Genomic DNA, 24,383 nt, shown 5'->3' on the forward strand with positions numbered 1-24,383 from the left:
TCGCACACGTGTAAAGGGCAAACGACACAAACCATCACCGCGACGATGCTCTTTCTTCTTCAACAGGTGGGCGAAAAAGGGCCAGGTTATAAAGGAAGCATCCGGTGACTTCTACGAAACCATCGTGGACCACACCTTCTTCTTTGAGCCCGTCTCCTGCGAGGTCACCAATGCGCTGGGCAGCACAAACATCAGCAGGACCGTGGACGTCTACTGTAAGTAGTCTGTCAGCTTGTGACTGGCTTCCCAGGGCTCAGGAGGGCCAGCAGAGCTGCTGAAAATTAACAGGAAGGGGACACGGCTAGATCTGACTTGCCCAGGGTGACCGGGACTCAGGTCTTGCAGCTCAGACTTTGTGAATGCTCTGCTGGTGGGACCCTTGATTTCCTCCTGCCTTATGAGCGCACAGCTCATGGTGGTGGTCCTTGGGGAGCTGGTTGTTCTGGGGTTGCAGCAGGCACCTGTCTCAGGCTCTTCTTTATTTGGGGGGTCTTACACGGCTGTGGCCCTTAGGTCCATGAGGACCTACCACTGCTTCCCTGACACAGTGACCTCTTTGGTTTGAGGGTTTCTGGCTGACACAGCCCGTCACTGAGAGTAATTCCAGTCTTCTCTATGCAGTTGGGCCCAGGATGGCAACAGAACCACAGTCCCTCCTTGTTGACCTGGGCTCGGACGCGATCTTCAACTGTGCCTGGACTGGGAACCCATCTCTCACCATCGTCTGGATGAAGCGAGGCTCAGGCGTGGTAAGAACGGCACATTTGGGGCATGAAACAGTGCATGGAGCTCCCCATCTGGGAGCAAAGTCCATACCTACAGGCTGGGAGCTCCTGGCTGGACAAATGCTGGAGCTGAGAGGCTTCTCCAGATGCAGGAGACAGCGTGGCATTGCAGAGCCTGCGGGCTGCAGGTCCGCAAGGCTGTGGTGAGCATCCCCAGTTAGTCCAGAGAAGTGCAGGAAGCAGTAAAGGCTTTATTTGTAACATTTTGGATGAAAGCGTGTGTGAATCCACAAGGGATTTGGTTGGATTGCTGGCAAGTCAGGCCTGCAGTCCCGTCTGGGAGAGGCAAAGGGAAAACCAGAGTGCTGAAAATCAGTGCCATCGCTGCCACGGAGGAATCGGGTTGTCTGAGCCTGCCCCATCGAGTCCTAGCAGAGCCAGCTTCTCGCCCACAGGAGATGTTTGCAAAGGAGTCCTAATAGAAGGAGAATCCATTCCCGTGATGACGGGCATAAGGGTTGAACCTCTCGCTTCTGCAAATCGCCTGTGCGTGGTCCTTTCTGGGACAGTCGTTTCTGAGCTCACAGCCTAACGTGTTCACCCCAAGTCACCTCTGCTGCAGGCTGGAGCCTGCTCAAGTCGGGGGAATCTGGATCTGGCCCAGCAGACTTCACATCTCTTTTGTCCTGGAAAGTGTAAGGAGCTTTGCAAATATTAATTGTGGCTCAGTCAGCCCAGGGAGGTGCGAGATACTCTGATCCCCTCTTTACAGACAGGAGGGCTGAGCAAAGCCACGTTAAGAAGGTAAAGGAGGGCTGAGACGTGAAATTTGTCCGGAAGGCACGCGCGGGTTTGGGTTTGAAAAGCATCTTTTAGCTTCGTCTGGGCAGATGCGTCCTGAAGTCGATGAGGACTGAGTCGCTCTCCTCACCTCCGCTCCCCCCGGCGCAGATTGAGGAGGGGAGCGGACGTTGAGGCATTAACTGCTGGGGTATTTTTTCCAAACTGTAATGACCTTGGTGAAGGCCATCTCCTGGGAAGTAATTATAGACTTGGGAGAGCTGATGGTTCGAATCAGCTAAGGAATCCCAGCGGGTCAATAATCCCTGGGTGGTTTCCCATCCTACAGCTGTGGTTGTTGTTTCTCTTGGTTATTATCATTACAGGCAACGCTTTCATACCATAGACTGCCATTTCATTTTCTCAAAGCCGCTGGAGCCACAGGGCAGCTGAAAGGAGCCATGCACAGCGAGGATGAGGGCTTCCTGACCCTCACGGTCCAGCCCCAGCCACGCGTCGGGGCTTGCCTTCGCCAAGCGGCAGAGCAGCCTTCTCCCTTTTTATTTGGCTCCCTCTAGCTGACTCCTGCTGGTTTGGAGCATCTCAGGGCTCAGGACAGACCCGCCGGCTGGTTTAACCCAGCGGAGATGCTGGTGCTGGTCAGCAGAGCCGCCTCCATCTTCCCAGAGGGATGCTGGCAGGGGATGCTGCTTTGTAAAGCCATCAGCGCCCAGCCGTCGCAGTGCGATGTGGGATCAGGGTGGCTTTTGTCCCAGCCCCTCCACTTTCAGAGCCAGGTTGGGCTTCCCACAAGATTGCCTTCTTTCCTTCTACTTTCCCAGAAGGAAACAAATCAGAGACCAAAGAGAGGGTGAGGCCAAGTAAGCACCGGCATTTGCATGGATACCTTTGTAAGCAATGCTCAAACAGTGGGTTTAAAAGGGATCTGAAATTCTGTGGCTCTGCCTCACGCCACGTTAGGGGTGAGACCCCCATCTCCTTGCTACAGGGAGACCCAGATCCATCTCCAACCCCTGCTCAGGGCTTTGCATGAGCGTGAACTCCCAGAGGCATCAGCTGTGGGAGCAGCAACCAGCAGAGCTCACCAAGCAAGCGGGTGCTGGAAGGAGGAGAGGTGATGGGCTGGCCCAGGGACGTGTTTCCAGCATGGAAATGCATGGCTGCAAAAGCCGCTATTTCTTTTAGACCTGCCATGTTTTTTTAAATACCACCAGTGCCAGGAATTTGCCGACAGCCTCAGCCAGATCCCTCTGCTTCAGCAATTTTCAAGGTTTAATAAAGCTGCTAATTGCACTGCTGGGGCAGGAGGGCAGCGTGGCTGATAGCCACATTGCAGCTGGTCTATAGGGAGGGCTTGCCAACAGCAGCTGAGAGGTCCCTGGCTATCCAGACCTGGTTCCCAGGGGGCTGCCAGCTCTCCAGGTTGTCTCCCACCACTTCTGGGTTTGAAATCATAGAATCACAGACTGGTTTGGGTTGGAAGGGACCTTTCAAGGTCATCTAGTTCCACCCCCATGGAACCCCCATGGGCAGGGACACCCTCCACTAGCCCAGGTTGCCCAAAGCCCCATCCAACCTGGCCTTGAACACTGCCAGGGAGCCAGGGGCAGCCACAGCTTCTCTGGGCAACCTCTGCCAGGGCCTCAGCACCCTCACAGGGAAGGATTTCTGCCTCACATCCCATCTCCATCTCCCCTCCTGCAGCTTCAGGCCATTCCCCTTGGCCTGTCACTCCCTGCCCTTGTCACCAGCCCCTCTCCAGCTTTCCTGGAGCCCCTGTAGGGACTGGAAGGGGCTCTAAGGTCTCCCCAGAGCCTTCTCTTCTCCAGGCTGAACAAGCCAACTCTCTCAGCCTGTCTCCAGAGCAGAGGTGCTCCTGCCCTCGCATCATCTCTGTGGCCTCCTCTGGCCTCGCTCCAACAGCTCCATGTCCTTCTTGTGCTGGGGACCCCCGAGCTGGACGCAGCACTGCAGGGGGGTCTCACCAGAGTGGAGCAGAGAAATCCCCAAGTCAGTCCTGGCAGCCCCCCCGGTCAGCAGCAATAAGTGATGACATTTCCATGCCACGTAAGACCTTGGGCTCATCCGCTTCATTTTCTCTGGGCTGCCCTGGAGCTTGTAATGCACCTCTCTTGTTCTACTTCGCATCGCTCCCCCCCTGAAAGCAACCCTCTCCTCTCTTCCAGGTTTTGAGCAACGAAAACAAGCTGACCCTGAAGTCTGTCCGCCAGGAAGACGCTGGGAAATACGTGTGCCGAGCCGTGGTCCCGCGGGTTGGCGCGGGGGAACGGGAGGTGACGCTCACCGTCAACGGTACCTCTTGCTTTCCTATTGCTGTTCCGTCCTGCTGTCCCACTGCTTCGTTCCTGTCGCTCTGACAGCTCACCTTGCCGAGTTATCCCCTCGGATATTTGCTTTCAGAGCAAATCCCACCCATGGCTGGAGCAGGGAGGACCCTGCCCTGCAGGCAAGACGAGTAAATTGGATTTTGCATTCATTTGCCTGGAGATGCATGGGTTAAAAGAAAAGAAAAAAACCAACAACATTATCTAAGACCCGCTCGGTTCCTTATTATCAACAGGGGTTTACTGAGTAGTTGGGAGTCGGCGTCTTTAAATCTTTAATAGATTTATCTTGCAAAACCCTTGCAAGGTCGGAGAGCACTGTTGTCTCTGTTGTACAGCCAGAGAGCTGGGAATTGAGCCTGGATCCGAGACCAGCAGCCTAATAACTCTCTCAGTGCCCACGTGAGGATACCCGTGAGAGGCAGCAGTGCTATAGAGCTCCTCCACACCCAGCGCGGTGTCAGGATGTGGCCCGGACCCTCACCCGGGAGCTGGGAAGCACTCCAGAGCCCTGCAGTTTAACGATGACCTGGCCAGGACCCTGCAGCAGCCGATAATGAATTTCAGCCTAAATATGGAAGGGAAAGAGCGAGGCAGGCTGCAAATGGTATAAATAGAGTATGAATTTTGCATTGTCTCTCACCTGTATGACAAACTGGCAGGCTTCGGTCCCCGCTCACTGTCACAAGGAGAAGAAAATAAGCAGGGAAGCAGCACAGGCGGCGGCAAGCGTTAATTTTAAATGCAGATAATGCTGGAAAGGGAAGCCAAGGGCAACGCAGCAGGAGACTGAAAACCAACCACTCCCTTGACTTCGACTCAGCTCCTCGGCGCCTGCATGCTCCTTCCCCGGCGGCTGCTGGGTTTTAATTACAATTAAACTAGCTCGCAGAAAACAAAGCAACAAATTAGCACAAACAAAGAACCTGCTCCTTTCCTGACACCTACCAGGCACGCGGCCGCCTTGAACGCGGAGCAAAGCGCTCGGCAGGCTCGGGGCCGTTTGCAGCGTGCGGCATGGAGAAGTCTCTCTCGAGAGCTGAGAGGGGGAGCGAATGAAATCCGTGCCATGAGGTTCGCCACTCAGCTTTGAGCATCTCCCAGGAGCTGGGATCCGCTGCCGGGGTTTGGTGGAACCCCAGGGTGACAACGTTGGGACGTGCCGTCATGGGCGTTGGACCCTACACCAAGGGAGAATCCCACACCTCCGGGTCGAGGTGGTCTGCTGGCCCTCCAAGCTAGGAGAACCAAGGTGGGCGAGCCCCACGTCCGCCATCCACCAAGCGCCGGGGCTTGGCAGCCCGTCCTGTAGCCAGAGCAGCCCTCCAGCTCCGCGAGCACGGCACGGTGTGTCTAATCCAGCTAATGAATTCTGCTGAAAGTCTTTCCACTGTAATTTGAGAGGGGAGTTGAACGCTTCATATTTTCAAGTGATTTTAAATCCAGAGGGTGATACAATTGTCTTGGTATTATCAGGTGTCTTTCTCCGTGGGCTGGGATTCATCACAGTAAAATTAGGGGTTTAGAAGTGTCTGTTCTGGGCTAGCGTAGGCTCTGATCGGAGCATGCGGGCTTCGAAGAGACTGATCCATCCCATGAGGGATCTTCACCCGCCCCAGCCGGAGCCTGCAATCCTGCCTGTAGCAGCCTGTCCGCTCTCAAAACAGCCAGAAATTGTGGCAGCATGACGCTGGAGTGGGAGAACATCCTCGTTGCCATCGGGTCTCGCTGCCCTCCCCACCGGCAGCTTCGCCGGCCAGGTCTACAGTTGCAGCGAGGGGCTGGCAGCCCATCACCGAGCAGGAGCGCGAGGCTGCCAGCCTGAAAGGAAGCAGATATGATTCAGAGTCTCGTTAATGGGAAGGAGGATTATGCAAACGAGCAGCATTTGGCAGGGCCGGAGCAGCAGAGGCAAGAAGGAAGCGAGGAACTGTTGGTGCCATGATAAATCAGCAGCAGTCAGATTTACAGCCCCCGCACAAGCCAAAGCCTCTCGATGCTCCCGACTGCACACAAGCCTGGTTGAAGCTCCCACCTCGGAAGGAGAAGCACCCCAAGATCACCTTCACTGCAGGAATGCCTGCAGAACGGTCTGTCGACGCATCGTCCGGGCTTGGCAGGGGCTGCCAAGCAGGGACCACCACCCCTGCCCGCCTCGCTCTGCAAGAAGAGGTGTGTTAGTAGGGCTGGACAACCCCGGGAGGCTAATTCAGGATTTAATTTGCCTGGGATTCATTCCAACAGGCAAGCCAAGCCCACCGGAGAGCTGGGAGCAACAGGAGAGGCTGACCTGCTGCACTGCTTGATCAGGAGAACGTCACGGTGTCCCCTTTGAGGGCTTCACCGAGCACGTCTTCCCCACTGCTTGTCACCTTGGGACGGTCCCTTGCAATACCGGGCGGCACGAGCCAGCCCAGGGTTTCTGCAGGAAGCAAGGAGTTAAACCAGACTCTGCTGCCGAACCGTTTCCAACGCTGTGAGGGCTTGGGAGGAAAGGTTCAGACGGACTCAAGCAGGCTGGAGAAGTCGAGGCCATCCTTTCACTCCTCCAAGGCTCCCAAGTCAGCAAGCTGCCTTCTCTTTTGTGCGAGCCACCAGGACCGCGCAAATAAATTGGCACCGGCATGCTAAAAATAACCGCAACCAATAGCTCCATCATTTATATCCATAGCAACATTGTTTAAAGCCTTTTTCCTGCCTGTGGGCTGTCTCACACTTCGTGCTGAATGCCAAGCCGGAGATTGGCAGCTTTCATAAGGAGCCAGAGCATGGTGGAGAATCAAACGCCGGCCCCGAATGTGAAGAGGCTGCAACTTCGTGCTATTATTTCTGGGCATGTTCGTCTCACAAATGGTCTTTAGTCATAGGCTATTATCATGATGATAAGCCTTCGACTCTGAACTCCTAAAGCAATAATAAAACCCAAAGCCGTTGGCATTTGTGCCATTTAAAATCCACTCTCCTTGGGGAAAATGATCCTTTTAATGATTATTAAGCCATTTTTCTCTAGCGTCACCCAGTCTTGGAGCGCTTCCAGAATTTATAAGTAACGTACAACTGTTGAAATAGAAAGAAGATGGTTTTTTTTTATTTAGGCCTGGCCTACAGAGCCCATCGCTGCTCTTGCCTCTGTTGGCTTTGGGTTCATCGGTGATCCGGGCAGGCGAGCAGGAGCATCACCTCGCACGTGTTTAGCTAGCCAAGAAGCTCATCCTGCATGTGCCACCCTTGGAGGATGACGGGACCAAACGGGTCCCCATTGTGTGTCCCGTCCAGGAGGAGAAAGACCCAGCACACATTTAGGGCCGTCTGCACTCGGTTCTGCTCTTGCACCAGACATGGGGAGCGAAGGCCAAGCCTAGCTGACCTTGCCATCTTGGGAGAACATCTTGGAGAAGAGCATTTAAGCAGAAAACTGCCACAAAATGTCTTTTTTTTTTTTTTTTTTTCCCTCTGATAAAAAGGGGCACAAAAGTTTCCACTAACATACAGCTATAACCATGACATCAAAACAAGTCCTGACCTTCTCCTTCGCGCACAGCTCCTGCTATTACCAATTTTGACGGCGGCTTGCTTTCAGCAGTAATTTCCTGAGCTGCTAGAACCGCGTGTCTGGTCGCTGGTCAGTGAAATGCACTTCATTGAGCTGGTTCTCCATCCATCTCGCCTTGGAACATCAGAGGGAAGGAAGGATAGGGCTGTACCTCGGTGGGAACTATTTGGGGAGTGTGAAAGTTTGGTGCAGAAAAGTGTTGCTGGGATAATTTCAATAGGTAACTGTAGGTATGGAAGCACCAGAGTGAAGAATTTCGCATTTTGGTACATTTCTGTGCATTCTGCAAATTCATTAACGGGCAATTTGGATGAGAATCAGTCAGAAACACCCAGGCGAATCTGTTTCTCCCCACTTTACCCCAAATCCCTGAGACTTTTCTAAGAGGAACACTTCAGCTGTGGGAGGGGAAAGAAAAAAACCAGGAAAAAATCCTTAAATCCACAAAGGATGGAGCGATGGGAGAGAGGATGAGCACAGCAAGCTCTCCCACTCCGACCATCCCACAGACCTGGGCTCAAAGATCCAACTGAGGTTGTCCCCACCAGCACGTTGTCCTCTTGCAGCAAATCCTGTTGGAGCTTTTCCACTTGGCACAGCCCCGCAGTGTTTGCAGCGGCTTTGCACGTTGCTCTGCATACGTGTGCATGGGTGGGCGTGACGACAAGGCTGTATTTCCTGACAAAGAAAGACTCAAAAACGGGAGCGAACATCCGAAATTGCCGAGCTGGGGCAGGGGGAGATCTGCCAGCCTCTGCCTGCCCTGTGCTGCCTGCCTGCAGCCTGGCTTGTTGCTGGTTTCTGCTCTGCCCGCAGCAAGCCACTCGCAGAAATGCAAACCTGCTTTAATTAAGGAGGCAAATCAACAGCAATTAGGATCCCAGGTCTCATGCTGCTCCCTTGGGGTGATCCCCTCTTCAGGGGGAGGTTGCCCCCTGGCAGGGCTGTTGAAAGAGTGGGAGACACTCTGATCCCACCATGCTCTCCTCCCCGACCCCTTTTTTCCCAACCCTGCCTTCAGGATGTCCACCAAGGCAGCCAGGGACATTTCCCTTCCCAAGCCAGCTCAGCCGGTGCATTCGGCCTCGTATCGCTCAGGGAGAGCCTTTGCTAGCCACGCCGGGCTCCTTTGGCTTCCAAATGGTGCAAGAAAGCCCAGCTGATGGGCTCCCAAGCTTTTTTCCAGCAGAAATTTCTCCACTGCATCGGGCAGGCTGGTTGCAGGTCGCTGGTGGAAGCTTGCAGGTAGCAGCTGCCCGTCAGTGTCCCCTTCTGCCCTCCTACCGCTTCCTTAAGCCCCTGGGGAGCAATTAGTGTAACGCTTGCTTAACAAACCCCAGCGAGCGCAGAAGAGGAACGCCAGGCGGGCTGGGCTCTTGCTTTGCTTCTGGAGCAAACAGCCCTGCTCAGAGGCCGGGTTCACCAAGGAGCTTTCCGTGGGGTGATTTAATCACCGTCCAACGCCAGGGATGTGGGAGCAGATGGGGAGACCCTGGTGCTTTGTGAGGGCTTTGCAGAACACCAGCAGAGCCTTACAGCAAAGCCCCCGCTCTGTGTCCTGCATCACGGGAGGCGAGGGGACTCTGACGTCCCTCCGTGACCCTGCTAACACCCTGCTGCACTGCCACCAGTGCCTTGCCTTGCAGCCACCCATGTGAGATGCCAGCAGCCCTCTCCTCTCTCTTGCAGGGCCACCCATCATCTCCAGCACCCAGACGCAGCACGCCCTGCATGGCCAGAAGGGGCAGATCAAGTGCTTCATCCGCAGCACCCCGCCACCAGACCGAATTGTGAGTAGCATCCCACGGGGCAGCACCTCGCGGGGCACGCTGGGTGTCTTGCACACCTTAGGGTGCCCTACAGTGGGCAAACCTGCCCCAAGCTGACCCCTCTTTTGCTTGGCAGGCTTGGTCCTGGAAGGAGAACGTCCTGGAATCTGGGACCTCCGGGCGCTACACGGTGGAGACGGTCAGCACGGACGAGGGTGTTATCTCCACGCTGACCATCAGCAACATCGTCCGGGCCGATTTCCAAACCATTTACAACTGCACTGCTTGGAACAGCTTCGGCTCTGACACGGAGATCATCCGGCTCAAAGAGCAAGGTGGGCATCGCCGAGGAGCCGGTGGGAGCTGTTGGGCAGCGGGAATTAGCGCCTGGCCAGGCTGTAAGAGTGGGGAGATGCTGTGAGAGGCAGGAGATACTCAGAAAAGCTCTTGGGATGGCAAAGAGGAAACTGGGAAGGGTGGTGAAAATGCTCCAGCCGTGCTAGCTGTAGGATCGCATCGTTGAGGGTACCTGGTCTTGGCAGAGGGTCAGGAGGTGGGACACGCCTGCAAAGTCTCTGCTTGATACAGTATTGCCCCACTTTGCCTGTCCTGCTGAAGCTGGGGGGCCCGGGCCCATCCTGCACCCCTCGCTCCCTGCCCCACAGCACAAGGTGATGCCACTGCCACAGGCTTAGAGCCTGACAGAAACAGTCCCGGTGATGGGAGCGAGCGGGAGGAAGGGTTTGGGCTGGTGGCAACCCTCCACCCCGGCCACCGGCCACAACGCCGGCACGTGTCTTGCAGGGCTGGGCTTAGCCATCCAGCCTCGAAGGCACCTCGAGCAACTCTCAGGGGATGGCCAGGGGATTTCCACTCTTGGGGCTCTCCAGAGCAAGGGAGGGAGATGGCTTTTGTGAGGAACGCTTGGCTCCTGGAGGGACTCCAGTTCTCTTCTATTTTATTAAATGCCAGGGCAGACAGGTGGATTGTTCTCATTAAGCCGTGATTTATAGGCAAGGCTGCCGTCCAGATTAAATCAGAGCTAAATGAACCCCTTAAAATTAGCCTTGGGCTTCTTCCAATGCAAACAGAGCCAGTGGTTTTTCCAGGTCTTCTGCCAGTCAGCGGGAGCGCTCAGCGGCAAGCCTAGGTCCCGGCGGAGGGTGGCCGGGCAGCCTGGCCAGGTCGGGGCCGGCAACACAGCATCCGCATCCACAGCCGGCTCCGCATCCGAGGTCTGAGCATCCCTGCTGGGCGATGCGAGGGGACATCCCTGCCCTGGGCAGGGGGACACCGTAGGGTGGCTGAGGATGCTGTAGGGCGGCAGAGGACATCCCCTTCATGGGGACATCCCTGCGCTCGGAGCAGAAAGCGGAGCAGAGGGCTGAGCGCTCAGGAAGACTGACGTGTGCGCTTGGGCTGTGCAAGGCTGTGGACACTTGCTTTATTTTCAAACAGGTACGGAAATGAAATCAGGAGCTGGTATTCAAGCAGGTATGGAAATCATGAGCTGACGGTGAATGTGAATTGTCCCCAGCCATTATCACACCCGAGGACCCCGCGTCCTCCTCCTGGCCCGGCAGCTTTCTGGCAGGGCAGGCAGGGCCGGGCAGGGCCGGGCAGGGCAGGACAGGGCAGGAAGGGGTGTAGGAAAGCTGCAGTGCAGTGATTGGGAAGCTGGAGTGGTCCAGTCTCCGCTCTGCCACCGACCCGCTCTGCCACCGACCCGTTCTGCCAACCAACACTGCCTTTCTGTGCCCCCGCTCCCCAGCCGCTGGGAGGGGATAATATTACGCAGCCGTGTTTTAAAGTGCTGCGAAAGGGACCGCTTAAGTGCTATTACGGGACCAAAAGGAGGAAGAAATACAAGTTTCCAGGGTCATTTGCAGACATCGGCTTGTCTCAGCATCTTGGGAGAGCGCTATGGGCAGCATCCATCGCAGCCAGAGCAGGGCTGAATGGATGTTGGGGCAGATGCTGCGGGATGTGCTGCCCTTGTGCCTTCCTCGTCCTCTGCACCAGAGCGGGGCTCATGGGGGAGCGTGTAGCCAGAAAACTGCTCCTCCTCAGCTCTCCCTCGTCTTCGGGACGCGGTTTACCATCCCAGCCACTGGTCCCTGTGACTGTCCCTTTGCTTTCACCTTTTATTGCAGCCCAGGAGAGCCCCGGCCACATTCCCCACCCCGTTTCCTGCATGATTCTCCATCACCTTCAAGCAGCATCATTCACCATCACTGCCTGCTTCTCACTCAGCTCTGCATCGCAGATCCCACTGCCCCAAAGCTGAGAGCCAGCAAGCACTCCCAGGGACCCCAGGCTCCCATCTCCTCACCCTTGCGCTCCATATTCCCTTGGGACAGCCAAAAAAATCCCACAATGAGTTAGGAGCCCTGCCTAGCAGGTGGCCTCAGACTACCTGGAGAAAAAAAAAAAATCCCAGTTTCTTCTTGCTGTGGTTCATCTGGTGTGCAAAGATGCCGGTTTTAGGATGAGCTCCTCGGTGCAGCTTGAGGCTGCAGAGCACTCAAGGGCACTTGCCTTTTCCTTGGGGGCCCCAGGGGAATTCCTGTACCGTGGGGGCGAGCGCTCTCGGCAGGTTTGGTGGTCTGCTCGGTGCTCCGTGAGTCCTATCACCAGTGGCCCAGCTCAAAAATTCATGAGCGAGCCGGAAAAGCATCAGCATAAACCACCAACCGAATCACTTGCAACGACAAGCTAAGAGGGGAAGATTAAAGGCTCTTTTTAGATCAAGTGTGAGCAGAAGAGCTAAACTCAACCAGCACCATTATTTTTATCCCCCTGCAGTTCCCAAAGTAGGGCTCAGGACCCATGAGGCCCCATGGCCGCTGCTAAAAGGTAACACGAGTTTTATAACTCCCCTGCCCCAGCCAGGATTAGCTAACACTGAAGAAACCCTTTGCTGGCTACACAGGAAAGCTGCTGGTGGAATTAAGACTCCTCCCAGTCCCACCAGTAAGGAGGTGTGCGCCTTAGGAAGGCTAAAAGGCACAGGCAGGATCTGTGATCTCAGGTCCAGGATGAAATTCGTGGTCACCACCAGTCCCACACCAGTGGAGCCTGAGAAATGGTTTCCTTATCACCAGGTCGAGTGGCAGCCATCAGGCTGCCGGGCTTTCCTTCCCAGCTGGGTTACTGGTGGTCCAGCAGCGTTCCTGTTCCCCACTTACACAGGCGAGGAGGAAAGAGGACCGCCTCTCCACATCCATTTTTCCCTAAATTCATCCCATCCATTTCCAAGGCAGGGGCCCCAAGGAGAAAACATGCGTTGGAGATGTGCAGGAAAGCCGTGAGGACACACTCACCTGGCGTAGCCCGGAAAGGGTTACCCCTCTTTTGGCCCGCTGTGGGTTCACGAGAGCCTGTGGGCTGCTTAGAAAGAACAGGAGTGGGGACCTATAGATACCTGCTGGTTTTGGGGAGAGGGTCTTCAGGATGCAGTTTACCGTCCCAGCCAAGGAAGGCAATTTGCGGTACCCACGGCTTCGGGGTCCTGCGAGTGGGGGTGCTGCCCGTCGCTGCCCGGCAACACCCCAGAGAGCAGGCACCAAGCCAAGGCTCGCCCTGAAGCAGGAGCTGTGCTTTGAGGGACCGGAGGAACCCAGCAGGGAGATAACAAGGCTCTTGGGCTGCGAATCTGACCCTCTCACCGTAAATGCGATTCCAGATTCCACCCTCCCCGCACCTCGCAAGCCGCTGCCTGGATCTGCGCAAATAAATCAGCTTTGCCGGCTGAGCCGTGCTCTGCAATCCCCGCCGGGAACCCAACTACAAAGTTCTTGTAGGCAGAAGGACGCGAGCACGTAACCCCTGCTCTGCAGCAAGCTCCGCTCCCCCGGGCTGCCTCCCACAGCCCCCTGCCCGCACGTCCCCACCGCGCAGCCCTCGCCCACCACCCCTGCTCAACCCCCGCACGGGCCATCCCTCCTGTCCCAGTCCTCGGAGCACCCTCGGGGGTTCGGGGAAGGATGACAGAGTCGATGAGGCAAGGGGGAAGGCAGGAGATTGGGATATGAAGCAGGCAGGGGCTGTGAATGATGGCTCCTGGGTTAATTCATCCACATATACTTACCAGCGCCTGCTGAGACAGCCGAGCTGTGCCCCTGGGAGGCAGGCTCCGTGCCCGACTCCATCCCTCCATCCCGGCTCTAACCTCTCTCCCAGCCTGCTCCGATGTCATTTCTCTTTCTTAATAATATTAACACGCCGTCTTCTTTCGCACTTTCCATCCTTTAGAGATGCTCACTCATTAACCCGCAGGGCGCTATCGAGAGCAGTTGTTAACCTGCTCTTCTGGCTTCCTCCCGGGGGAAACTGAGGCACAGAGAGATCAGGGCTTGCACAAGCCGCAGCGCACACCAGCGTCCCACGGGCAGCCCGTGCCGGCGTCACCCACGCAGGGATGAGGGAGCAGGGAAGGAGGTCCATTTGGCCCCAAAACCCTCCCCAGGCTTATCACCGAGCCGCTTGCCAGTAGCCGGGGGTGGGTCCCTTGGGGAAAAGCCACGTCTCCAGCCTTCATCCCGGCTTCATGCTCCCTCTCCTTCCTCTTGCAGAGTCAGTGCCGATGGCGGTGATCATCGGAGTGGCCGTGGGGGCTGGCGTGGCGTTCCTGGTGTTGATGGCCACCATCGTCGCCTTCTGCTGCGCCCGTTCCCAGAGGAGTAAGTGTCTCCCCCAGCCCCCTGCATCCCTTCGGGCAGGGCTGGGGCTAAAACCTTGGCGGGGGGGGGCGAATAGAGTGGGTCACAAAGAAATTAGAGGCCGAATTTACTGTGTCCTGGCATGATCTGCTCCTTGTGTTGGTCTACCAAATGTTCAGCTGCTAACGGTAGCCCTGCGGGAAAAGGAAAGAGGTTCGGAGCACGTGGAAAAATATGCCAGGGTAAACGCTAAGCCCCGTTAGCAGCACAGGCAGCTCGGGAGGGGTGTCCTGGGGGCAAAAGGACTGCTCCTAATCCCTCCCTTGGAGAAATCTGGTGTCCAAGAGGGAGAAGCATCCTCACCATGCCAAAAACCCTCCTCCATTTGCGCTCTCTGTTCTGCTTCTGGTTTAATTCTGTTTTTCTCGACACGAAATGCGTGTTTCCTAGTGGGAAATTACAGCCAGTCGAGGGGTTTTACATGAGACACGTGGGTTTTGAAGCCTGGCTGCAGTGGGAATACAAGTTAAAGTGCCGTTAGAGACGCAGGTAGAAGAGAAGGAGGGGTAAACAGCGTGGCATCGTGTTGCCTCATTAAAAAGACACTGGGAAATTAAAGGAGGATTGTTGGCTAAATGAAAAGGCATCAAACCAGGAGGGAGAAGAGCGTGATTGTCTGGAGCATCTCAGGCCACCGGGGAGAAGAGGAGACACTCGATGGTGCTCCCAGCTCGGGAGACGCGTGGTATGGATGCCGGGATGCCAAGTTCTCTGTGTGTGTGTGCCAGAAAACCCAGTTCTTCGCTTTTCTTTTTATTTTTCCCTCTCTTGATCATTTGCAAAGCAATCAAAGACACCAGGTTCCTCCTGGATTTGGGTATGAATGCACGGCCTCCCGCGGCAGAAATGTGTTTAATTTTACGAGCGATAGTGATGCCTCTCCCTGGTTTATCCCCTGGTTTTTTGAACTCTTGCAGCCTCCATTAGTAAGTATTAACAAATTAAATGAGGGGCAGTCATTAATCTTGCTTGCGGGGGGAGGATTCCTGACGGACAGGCCCCAAGACCAAGCCAGTTGGATGTTGTGGAGATCATTCAGCGGCGATTCGAGCTCCTGGAGAAAGCCAAGCCGTGTTAGCAGGCCAGTGCTCGGTCGCAGTCAGCCACGCTTTCCCCACGCCGCGTCGTTCGGAGCAGGGGAGAGCGTGTGCTTCGTTATTTTCCTCTCAGGTGACGTAACCAGATGGTGCGGGGTTCTTTACGGGACGTACGATTCAACACTAATGCCGTGACAACAGATCAAAGACGTGGTGCCAAGAGCTGCCAAAACAGGGTCCCTCCTTGGTTTTGGGGGGAAATTGGGAGCATCAGCAGCTAAACCAGCAGCAAGCGAGCATTAGGGAGGTAGAAACAGCAGGCTGAGAAGGTGAGGAAAGGACTTTCATCATGGTTAGTGGTATGACATCAGAGGTATTACAGAGATCAGCTCAGGAGTGATGGAGCCAGCAGAACACTTGGATGTCAGGAGAGGGACTCGTTTCCTACCAGGATGACTGCAGGTTCCTCTCCCAAGACAAATACCAGAGCATCGTTGCATCATTTAAAACAACAACCTGCAAACAAAACCTGCCGGCAGGCTGCGGGGACGGCTCCGCACGGCTCCCGGCAGAGGGGACAAGGTGACCCGCAGTAACTCTGGAGAAGGCATCTCCTGATGGCTGCAACCAGCCGCCGACCGCAACTACAGCACCGGGGGAGGCAATTCCTGGCCTTGCTTTGGCAACACGCAGCAAAAAAAAAAATGCACCGGTTGCAGACACATCGAGCCTGGAGGCTCTGGAAAAGAGAAAAAAAAAAGACTTTACTGCACATCTGTTGTTGTATCTTTGGTGACTTAACGGCCCAGAGTTATTTAAGGGGGAACACTCCTAGGAGAGGATGTGCAAGACAGGAATTAACTTCTCCTTGTGATTAAAGACAGAGGCTCCGGCATCGGGAACATGGTCCCAGCAAGAAAAAAACAAAAGAAAGAGCAGTAGTAACTTCCCAGCAAAACCCTTTGCCTTGCACCCTGAGACTTGGAGACGTCTGTGGGTGGCAGCCAGGCTGCAGATATCGAGGGCCCGGGACGCCGGGATGGATTAATTCAGGGATGGAGCTTCGAGCCAGCGCTGGTTGCGCGGTTCAGTTTGGTTTTACAGCCACAACCGCCGGCTCCTCCTGCGTGGTCCAGGACTGAGTGGGTGCAGTCCTGGCTCGGCAAGGCGCTGCCGGTTCCTTCAGCTGGAGGTAGATCTGACGAGCCCAGGGGTTCGCGGAAGTTTTTTGGGTCCAGGAGGGGTTGGCGCGGCCGTCCTAGGAGGCGAGAGCCAGCTCGGAGGCTGGAGCCCAGCTTCAAAGCCGGGAGCTGTTTAGATCTCGCTGTTCAGATTTGCATCCGCCCCTGCTTTTCATCTCGGAGTCGCCTGGCCGTTTCTGCTCCCGCTGCTTGCTGTCTTTGGTTTAATTTTGCTAAAATGACTTCTTCAAAGCACGCCTGACACCTTCAGGGAAGGCAGAGAGTCTCTCCAGAAACGTTTCTCTCTGCCCTGCATGAAAACAGGCTGCTTGGAGCAGCGGCCAGGGATGATTTTTGTCCTTCCCAAAGCCCTGGCTGCATCTTTGTTCGTTGCTTGGGCTTTTCCATGTGCAGCTGCCCCCCAAACCTGGAGATGGCTTTTCTCAGGGGCTTCCCCGCACCAGCAAAGAGCTGTCACGTCCCTCGGGAGCGGGATTTCACAAGCAGACACTGCAGATCAGCGGTCTGGACAAACAACCCACCGTCTCTTTGAGCAGTCCTGGTGCAGCCCAGCCCCTGTTAACAGCACTGTGGGTACGGCAGAGACCAGCCAAGCTCCCGAAGGAATTAAAATAGAAATCTGAGCTTCCCCGAGGCAAAGGTTTCACGTGCCCGTACCTTATGGCAACGGAAAACGTTGCTCCCCCAAGAATTTTCCCCGGTGTTGCCAGACGTCCTCGGCAATCAGTCGGGTCCCTGAGGGTGCTCCGCGATACCCAACTAACCCCTTCTCCGTCTCGCTCTTTGCCCAGATCTGAAAGGCGTGGTTTCTGCCAAGAACGACATCCGCGTGGAGATTGTCCACAAGGAGCCGGCCTCGGGCAGGGAGACGGAGGACCACCCAACCATCAAGCAGCTGATGGTAAGGATTTTCTTCTCCCCATAAGCAATTAAGTGTTTGATGGTAATGAGCCCGGGCACATGCAGTTCAGCGCCGTAATCCCCACTCAAGGCAAAGATGCTCTTCCAAAAAAATCTTGCTCTTGACATATGCATTCTCCTGCCATAAAAGCTCCTCGAGTGAAACTTTGCTAATGAGGAGGGAGAGCTGGGAGAGGTTTATTGCAGGAGCCCAGCTGCCCGCGGGGCTAATTGCAAGGCAAATTTGCCACCTCGTGCGGGGAAAGAGCTGCAAACTGCAAGTAGCCACGCGATAGGTGAGCACAATATAATAATGAGCTAATTAGCCAGCAAGAACTGCGCTCTCCTGGACACAGTTCAGAGCGTTGTATGTGCACACAGTTGGGTGCAGATTGCTGTGCCGGGGGGGGTGGTGGGGCCAGCTTGGACCTGGCTCTGTAATAACCTGGGAGGTGTCACCTTCCTGAGGCCGCTGCCTTTGCCCGAGGGGACCAAACAACACAAGCAGGGCATGAGGATGATGATGGACATCCCAGGAAATTCAGCTTCAGCCCACAGACCAGCGCGTCATCGCAGCTGTTCTCCGTGTCTCAGCCCCAGTTTGCCTTTGCTTTTGCTTGCTGGTGTCATGTCGTAGGTGACAAATACAAGCGGAACAAACGGCGAGGAAAGGCGAGGCACAGAAAGCCGCACAGCCGTAAAAGGTGAGGGAAAAGAGCAGACAGGAAAGGGAGAAGGGATTGAAGAGGCTGGAGGCTGCCGGGTGCTCCAACCGTTCGGGTTTTTTTGGGCAGCGCTTGTAAGCATCGGTACGCGCTGCCTGCAAATGCTCTTCGATGAACTGCCGGTGGAAAGGCAGGGCTGAGGATCACGGGGCAGGCAGAGTCGATGTCTGATGGGGCACACGGATGGCAAGGGAGCCTCCAAATGAGGAGGAGATGGAGATCTGGCGTGTTATCCCAGCAGCGCTGAGGTTTCTGTGCAAGATGCTTCGTTCCCGGCAGGGCTTTGCGCCAAGGAGTCTGCAAATCCACGGCGGGATCTGCAAGGCTTCACTCGGTGGGAGGACAGAGGAGGCTGGGACTTGGGTTTGGAGCGATCTGCTGAGAAGAGGGGGAAGGAGGAGCTTCCTCTCCATAGGCCCCTGTGCCACCGTCTGTGGAGGCAGTGATCGACAGTGCCAAGCCCAGACCCGGCTTCCAAGGGAGCGGCTGAGACCAGCCCAAACGCTGCTCACGACTCAACCAACAAGCTGGAAGCACACACGAAGCCGCGGCGGAGGAGACGTACGAGCAACACTTACCACTGGCGAGTAAACGAGGAAGAGAACGGTCGTGAGAGGCCACGCAGAGGATCTGAGCTTGCAGGGGGCTCGTCTAGATTATTTGCCAGAGCCAGACGGTGATTTAACATCACCCGGTACCGGAGCAGCACAGAGCCGCACTGTGCACGTTTCAGTGAGGATGCTGGCAGGATGGAAATGGTGCGGAAAAAACTGACACCACTTATTTGATAGCTGGGACAAAAATGCTTTACAGGGAGAGGTTTACAGAGCTCGTGTGTTTTAGCTTATCAGCAAGACCGCTGAGAGGTGGTTTGGTTACAGCACGGTATAAAGGGGCTATTTAAGTGCCAACAGGGTGGGCAAAGTCGAGCAGTTTTGGCTACGACATGACGGCCTGGCTGCTGGAGCAGGAGAAGGTGATTGTCCCCTTCTCTTGGCCAAAGCCAGGCGCTTTTCCAGAAGATCCATCAGCTGGAAATAACGCTGTTGGATCAAAGCTGTCCAAGAGGCTGGACGAGATGGTCCACAGCCTCTGACCCTGACGCTGGGCGGATTTGGCACCGGTTGGGACATCCTACCTGGCAGGGAGAAGACCTCAAAGCCCCTTCCCCTGCATGGACCAGAGCCTCACCATTTTCTTCTGCCCTTGGCATGAGTGTTCCCAGCAAATACTTCCCAATTTTCTCTCCCAGTTTCTCCTCTCGGAGCCCCCGAGGGCCCCCGCTCTCCCTCATCCCCCTCCTCGCTGTTTCCAACGGCCAGTGTGAGCATCCTTCTCCAGCCATCCTCCTCCCAGGATTCGGATGCTGAACACATTCCTAAGAAGAGTCCCTGAGTTTGGCAATAAAATGATGGATCAAAAAAAAAATCACCCTTGCTCACGAGCGGTGATGAGACCTCCCCAGCAGGAGCAGAGGGCAATGCACGGCACCTCACTTGCTCCCTACTCTCACCCCAAGACTTTCCTGCTCTCCTTCCTCCCCGTAGCAGCGTTATTTCCCCCCGCTGCTTCTTCATTTGCCTTCCCTAAGCTTGTTGTGATATTTCCAGCCTGGGCTCAACCTCGACGACGTCCTTTGAAATGATCTCCTTGCCCTCAACAATGTTCATAACACCTTGCAGTTTAATATCAACTGCGAATTTCATTAACATGCTGGGTGCTCGCGCAGAGACATCATTAATGCAGATGTTAACGAAAAGCAGGCCACGCTCGCAAACAGCTCCCCTCTGCTCGACGCCTCGCTCCTTCGCATCAGCTATTTCGCTCCCCGTCCCGGACCTTTGGGCAAGCGCCTGAGCTCCAGCACGGCCCGACCTGCTCCTGCCAAGCTTTGGGAGCGGAGAGCCACCCTCTGCACCGGGGATGGGGCCTTTGCTCCTCGGTTTCCCACGGCGTCTCTGCCTTGCCAGAGCGTTTCTGGCTGCGGAGCGCCGCCGTGATTCTTTATTTCCCCCCCCAAAAATCCTATTGCACTTGTTATTTGTTATTCTCCAGCCATCTGTGACCTCCGCAGCTCTCCGTGCTTTTCACAAATAATTATTCATGCATCTATAAATTCATTAACACCTTAGGATACACGTCATGCTGGCTGATTTGCATATGTTCACATTGTCTCAGCACCGTCTCTCCCCCCCTCCAGCTCCCCGTTAGCTGTTCTGCCAGGCGTTGCCTACGGGCAGGGGAAAGGCTGCCAGCCCGCAGGGGCCAGAAAGCAAACAGCAGCCAGTGGCTGGAGGCAAAAAAAGCCCGTTAACGGGTCTGATCCTGGGAAAAAAAATCAGTCAATCACAACCGCAGCTTTCTCTCTCTCCCGCGCGTTGCATCGGCGCACCAATTCGGCTGAGCCTGGTCTGTGATTAGAGGTTGAAGAGCATCATCAGCTCCGGCGCGGCGTAACCTCCTCTGTTGTCATGGCTAGGTGATTGGGTTTTATTCCTGGCTGATTGGACTCCGTGCCTCAGTTTCCCCATCTGCGAAATGGGGCTGATGATCGTAAAGGAGCCATCCCCACTGCCAGGAGCAATCGTGATAGAGACGATCCCAAAAAGTGACTGGCATCCCAAGTCAAAGGGGGTCCCGTGTGGCTGGGCAGACCCAGGCATCGCCTTCGGTTCATATTTGGAGCGGAACAGTCAAAATAACCCGCCCAGTGGCCAAGTTGATGGTCTGTTCCTCGCTCACCTTTCTTTCCTGTCCCTATCCTGAAACCCATCCCTCTGCTCCAAAGGATGGTCCCGGTTTGTTCACAGCCCCCAGATGCATTTTCCACTCAGGAGCTCAGCTTGGATCCTCACAGAAAAGGAAAAAAAAAAAATCAAAAAATCAGAGGTGAAATTTCAGGCCAGGCTCATGTCTACTTGCAGCCCAGCTCTCGTGGCATCATTTTCTCTGCCTTTCTCCCCAAGAAAAGCTCCACGTGCCCAGCAGCCGGTGCCACTGCAGCCCTGGGAAGCCCCAGCAACCCCCCAGCTGGCAGGTACAGGCTTATCCCCACTTCCCCAGGGACATTCGCCCTGCGCAAGGTCTGGATCGGAGCCGGCTTGCACCTCCATGCCATCCATCCTGGTCCAGGATGCTCAGGGCACGTCCTTCCTCCGCAGCTGACACCAGCACCCGCAGCAGCTCGTGCTTCCTCCAGCCAGGGAGAAGACCCACCACGTAAGGAAAGAAAAAAAATATATATATATCCCCGTGAAAATGTTGGCGACCTTTGCAGCTCACGGCTCAGGGGTCACGGTGGAGCTGGACCACCACGAGGTGTGGACATTGCCCAGGACTGAGCTATCTCGAGGCGGGTAACATCATCAGGGGTAACGGGTGCCACGAGCACAGAGAAGCTGGAGGCTGCCACAGCAAGCTCCTGAGAAAGGAAGAAGGATGCAAGAAGTACGGCAGGACATACCGCAGGCTGCCTGCCACCGCCTTCGCTCACCCAAAAAGCAACGTTTTGGTGGGACGAGGCGATGCAGCTTCATCCGGAGGCGTTGGCTGGGAGCTCACATCGCCGGATGGCGTTTGAAGGTGATAAACCCTCGGCTAGCTGGGAAATCCCAGCGGGGTTTGGGTTTTTATGTATTTATTTGTGTGCTTGTTTCCTCACTGGCAGCCGGTCCCTGCTGGGAGCAGAGGAAACCGCCGTCTCGGGAATCTGTTCGACAACATCCCTCGCCCCTGGTAGGGTTTGACCCACATGAGTTTCAAAGTGCTGCTGAGCAGCATCCAATTACCTGACAAACGGGAAATTATAATTAAACACCGTGCAAGGGAGGGGGGAGACACCTCGCCCAGAGAGAGGGGCTCGCCCTCGAGCCTGCCGGGTCTGGATGGATGCGCAGGGACCCGGCCGGGGACTCCGGAGGGAGCAGTGTTTTAAAAAAACGTATCATCTCCGCTAATGAAAGCAAAGAATTTAATATCCGGTCTGTTGGATTTGACATCCCAGCTGAAAGCGGCTTCGTTTGGCGGCGTTAAATGAGGGAGCGCTCCAGCGGGCAGAGGATTAGGAGGCACGGCGCTGGAGCTGGCCACTGTTTTCATACTTTTAAGTTCCGTTTCCCTGTCTTGAGTGACCTTGAGGCATCGCTTTGCTCCGCAGGGATGCGCTCCCTTGGCAGTAGGAGCCAGCACAGCAAAGCTGGTGTGATGCTTCGGAACAAGAAGGGGTCACTCTTTTGCAGCAGGGGAAACTGAGGCAAGAAGCAGCGGCGATTATGGACGCGGTTCGAGGGACCGGCGAGGTTTGGACGTGGGAAATGGGGACGGCTTTACACTGCACCGGGGTGCCCGGCCGCAGCGCGCACTGGTGTTGGGATGGCGAAGGCTGCCGGCGCCCAGCACTGCCTGGCAGGATCCGGTCCTAGCACGATGTTCATGGGATCGTGCCCTTGGATTCGGCGGCGCTGGCGGGGGGGGGGGGGAACGCGGCTCTAACGGGCAGCTTTGCCACCAGCCATCCGCACGGCAGCGGTGCGGCTGAAGGACGGAAGCGTACTGATGGCGTAGCCCAGCTGGAGAAAAACCCACGGCTCTGGAAAAAAGTCTGTGCGTGATGCCGGAGCGTCCCGTGCCCGTGCCAGCACCCACAAGCACGCTGCCAGCTCGCGGCCGCGCACTTGGACATTCCTGCCCTCTTTTTTCACGTATTTCCCTCTCCTTCCCCTCCCCTGCTGCCTCTGCGTTCGTAACCCCCATTAATAGTGGCAATGGAGTTAACTTCTGTTAACTTTCCTTAGCGCGCTCGTGTTTACCCAGCGATGGCCAAGAGAGGCCGGCGAGCTAACGAGTGTTCCGCTGCTAATTAACGCCGCGAGATCGCATCAGGGCTAAGCCGCCACGCAAACTTTAATAAAGATCGCGTTAATGACCGGCTGTTAATGCGGGAATTGGAAATGAAGTGACGCGGCGGCGCTTTGTGGACCGCGCTCTTGGCTTGTGCGGGGGCTCAGTGCCCTCTGACGGCGTGGGGCGGTCACTGCAGCCCCCCGAATCCACGGGGTGCAGCCGATCCATGGCACCCTGCCCGCCCCAGGGAAACGCAGGGTCCCCATGGGGCTCAGGGAGCATCTCGGTGCCCGGATCGCGCCAGTCATCGTTGCAAGATGCGCCATAAAACGGCTTAAAATACCCCGTCAAACCCGATGTATTAATTCTAGGGCGGTTTGGCCACCAGCAGGACTGTCCCCTGGGTCCTTGTCCCCTCGCCATCTCCCGAGCTGGCCTTGACCTGGGTCACCCACGCCGAAAACCAGCCAAGGCCGAGAAGAAGTGGTTTCTCCTTTCCTTTCTGACCCCGGAGCCACGAAACCCTTTAGACAGGTTTTTTTTGTGGCCGGGTGCATCCCCACCCCGTGCCTCTTGCAGTGATGGTTTAGGGAACTCCGGGTGTCGCTGGGGCTGGCGGAGCAAAAAACACCCCCCTGTACCATTGTAGTTCACCTGAATTTAATCCTTGGTGACACTTGTATTTACCCTGCTAAATCAATGGCTGTTACAGGCTTTTTTTTTTTTTCCCCTAGAAAAAGTCAGGTACTTTAATTTATTGCATTTAATAGCCATATCAAAGGCTTTCAGGAGCTGAACAGAAAGCGCTGCAGGGTGAATTCCCACAACCACTTACCATTTTAAAAAGGAGAAGCGAAGTTGGGAAATAAAAGGGGTATTTCGGGCTGATTTGGAGCTGTGATCAGGGCGGCTGCGATCCCAGCGCCGGGGCAGAGAAACCGGGCTGGAGGCACACGATCAATACAAGAGAAGATAAAAAAAGGCAGCTGAGAAATTGGTTGATAATTATTCCGCTTCTGCACAACTCCGCCTTACTGAAGGAAGGGTAATTAAAGTCCTGGTCTAATTGATGTGTACCTTGCCCCCCCCAATCGTGGTTAGCCATCAAAGGAAAACTAATGAGGTGGAGAGAGATGGGCGAAGGCAGGACGTCGGGGCGGCAGCATCCTTCTCCGGGGTCTGCGAAGGAGCAGTGGAAGCAAAAGTTGACTCAACTCAACTCAAAAGGAGCTTCTCCAGCCCATCCGTCCCCTCCTGACCCGGCACGAGGCCGGGTGGGTGAAGCCTCCAGGACTCCGATCTTTTGCGAAGCGTCAGTGTCCGGGGGGGGGGGGGGGGGGGGGGGGGGGGGTGTAAAAAGGTGGGGGGGGGGAGGATAAAAAAATAAATAAAATTAAGGCTTTCACATTAATTACAGCATCGTGGTAATGCCAGAACCTAGCTGGGATTTTGAGATGTTAGCCACTGCGCTCAGCTTAGGAGGAAAGGATGAAAAGAAAGAAGTGGAGCCAGGGGGGAAACCCGAAATCCAACAAAAAAATATTTTGGGAGTTTGTTTTGGGCAGGTGCAGCCCCAACACTTGCCACAGGAGATTTAAATAATTCACTTTCCACATCAGCCCAGCCTTTTTAGTCCTAAAAAAGAGGGGAAAGAACAACTGGTAACCCGCGGAATCGCGTGGCTTTTGGGCAGCCACCCGACACCGCCTTGCTGGAGCATCCCTGGTCAAGTCCTTTAACCCGGGCTGCCGCTGCCGGCACCT

General features: G+C 55.5%; 1 protein-coding gene across 4 annotated transcripts in view; it reads left to right on the forward strand.

Annotated features, from left to right (window-relative positions):
• Positions 1-24,383, forward strand: part of KIRREL3 (kirre like nephrin family adhesion molecule 3) — a 328,668-nt gene that overhangs the window by 302,768 nt on the left and 1,517 nt on the right. For 3 of the 4 annotated variants that reach the window (XM_075774342.1, XM_075774344.1, XM_075774345.1), the window contains 8 exons: positions 67-215; positions 622-749; positions 3,713-3,839; positions 9,114-9,214; positions 9,330-9,528; positions 10,652-10,687; positions 13,768-13,875; positions 16,945-17,054. In XM_075774342.1, coding sequence (XP_075630457.1) covers positions 67-215; positions 622-749; positions 3,713-3,839; positions 9,114-9,214; positions 9,330-9,528; positions 10,652-10,687; positions 13,768-13,875; positions 16,945-17,054 — 958 coding nt within the window. The remainder of the gene's footprint in view (positions 1-66; positions 216-621; positions 750-3,712; positions 3,840-9,113; positions 9,215-9,329; positions 9,529-10,651; positions 10,688-13,767; positions 13,876-16,944; positions 17,055-24,383) is intronic. The other variant, XM_075774343.1, reaches the window with a different exon arrangement.

This window comes from Balearica regulorum, chromosome 23, assembly GCF_011004875.1.
Source record: "Balearica regulorum gibbericeps isolate bBalReg1 chromosome 23, bBalReg1.pri, whole genome shotgun sequence".
NCBI classification, from domain to species: domain Eukaryota; kingdom Metazoa; phylum Chordata; class Aves; order Gruiformes; family Gruidae; genus Balearica; species Balearica regulorum.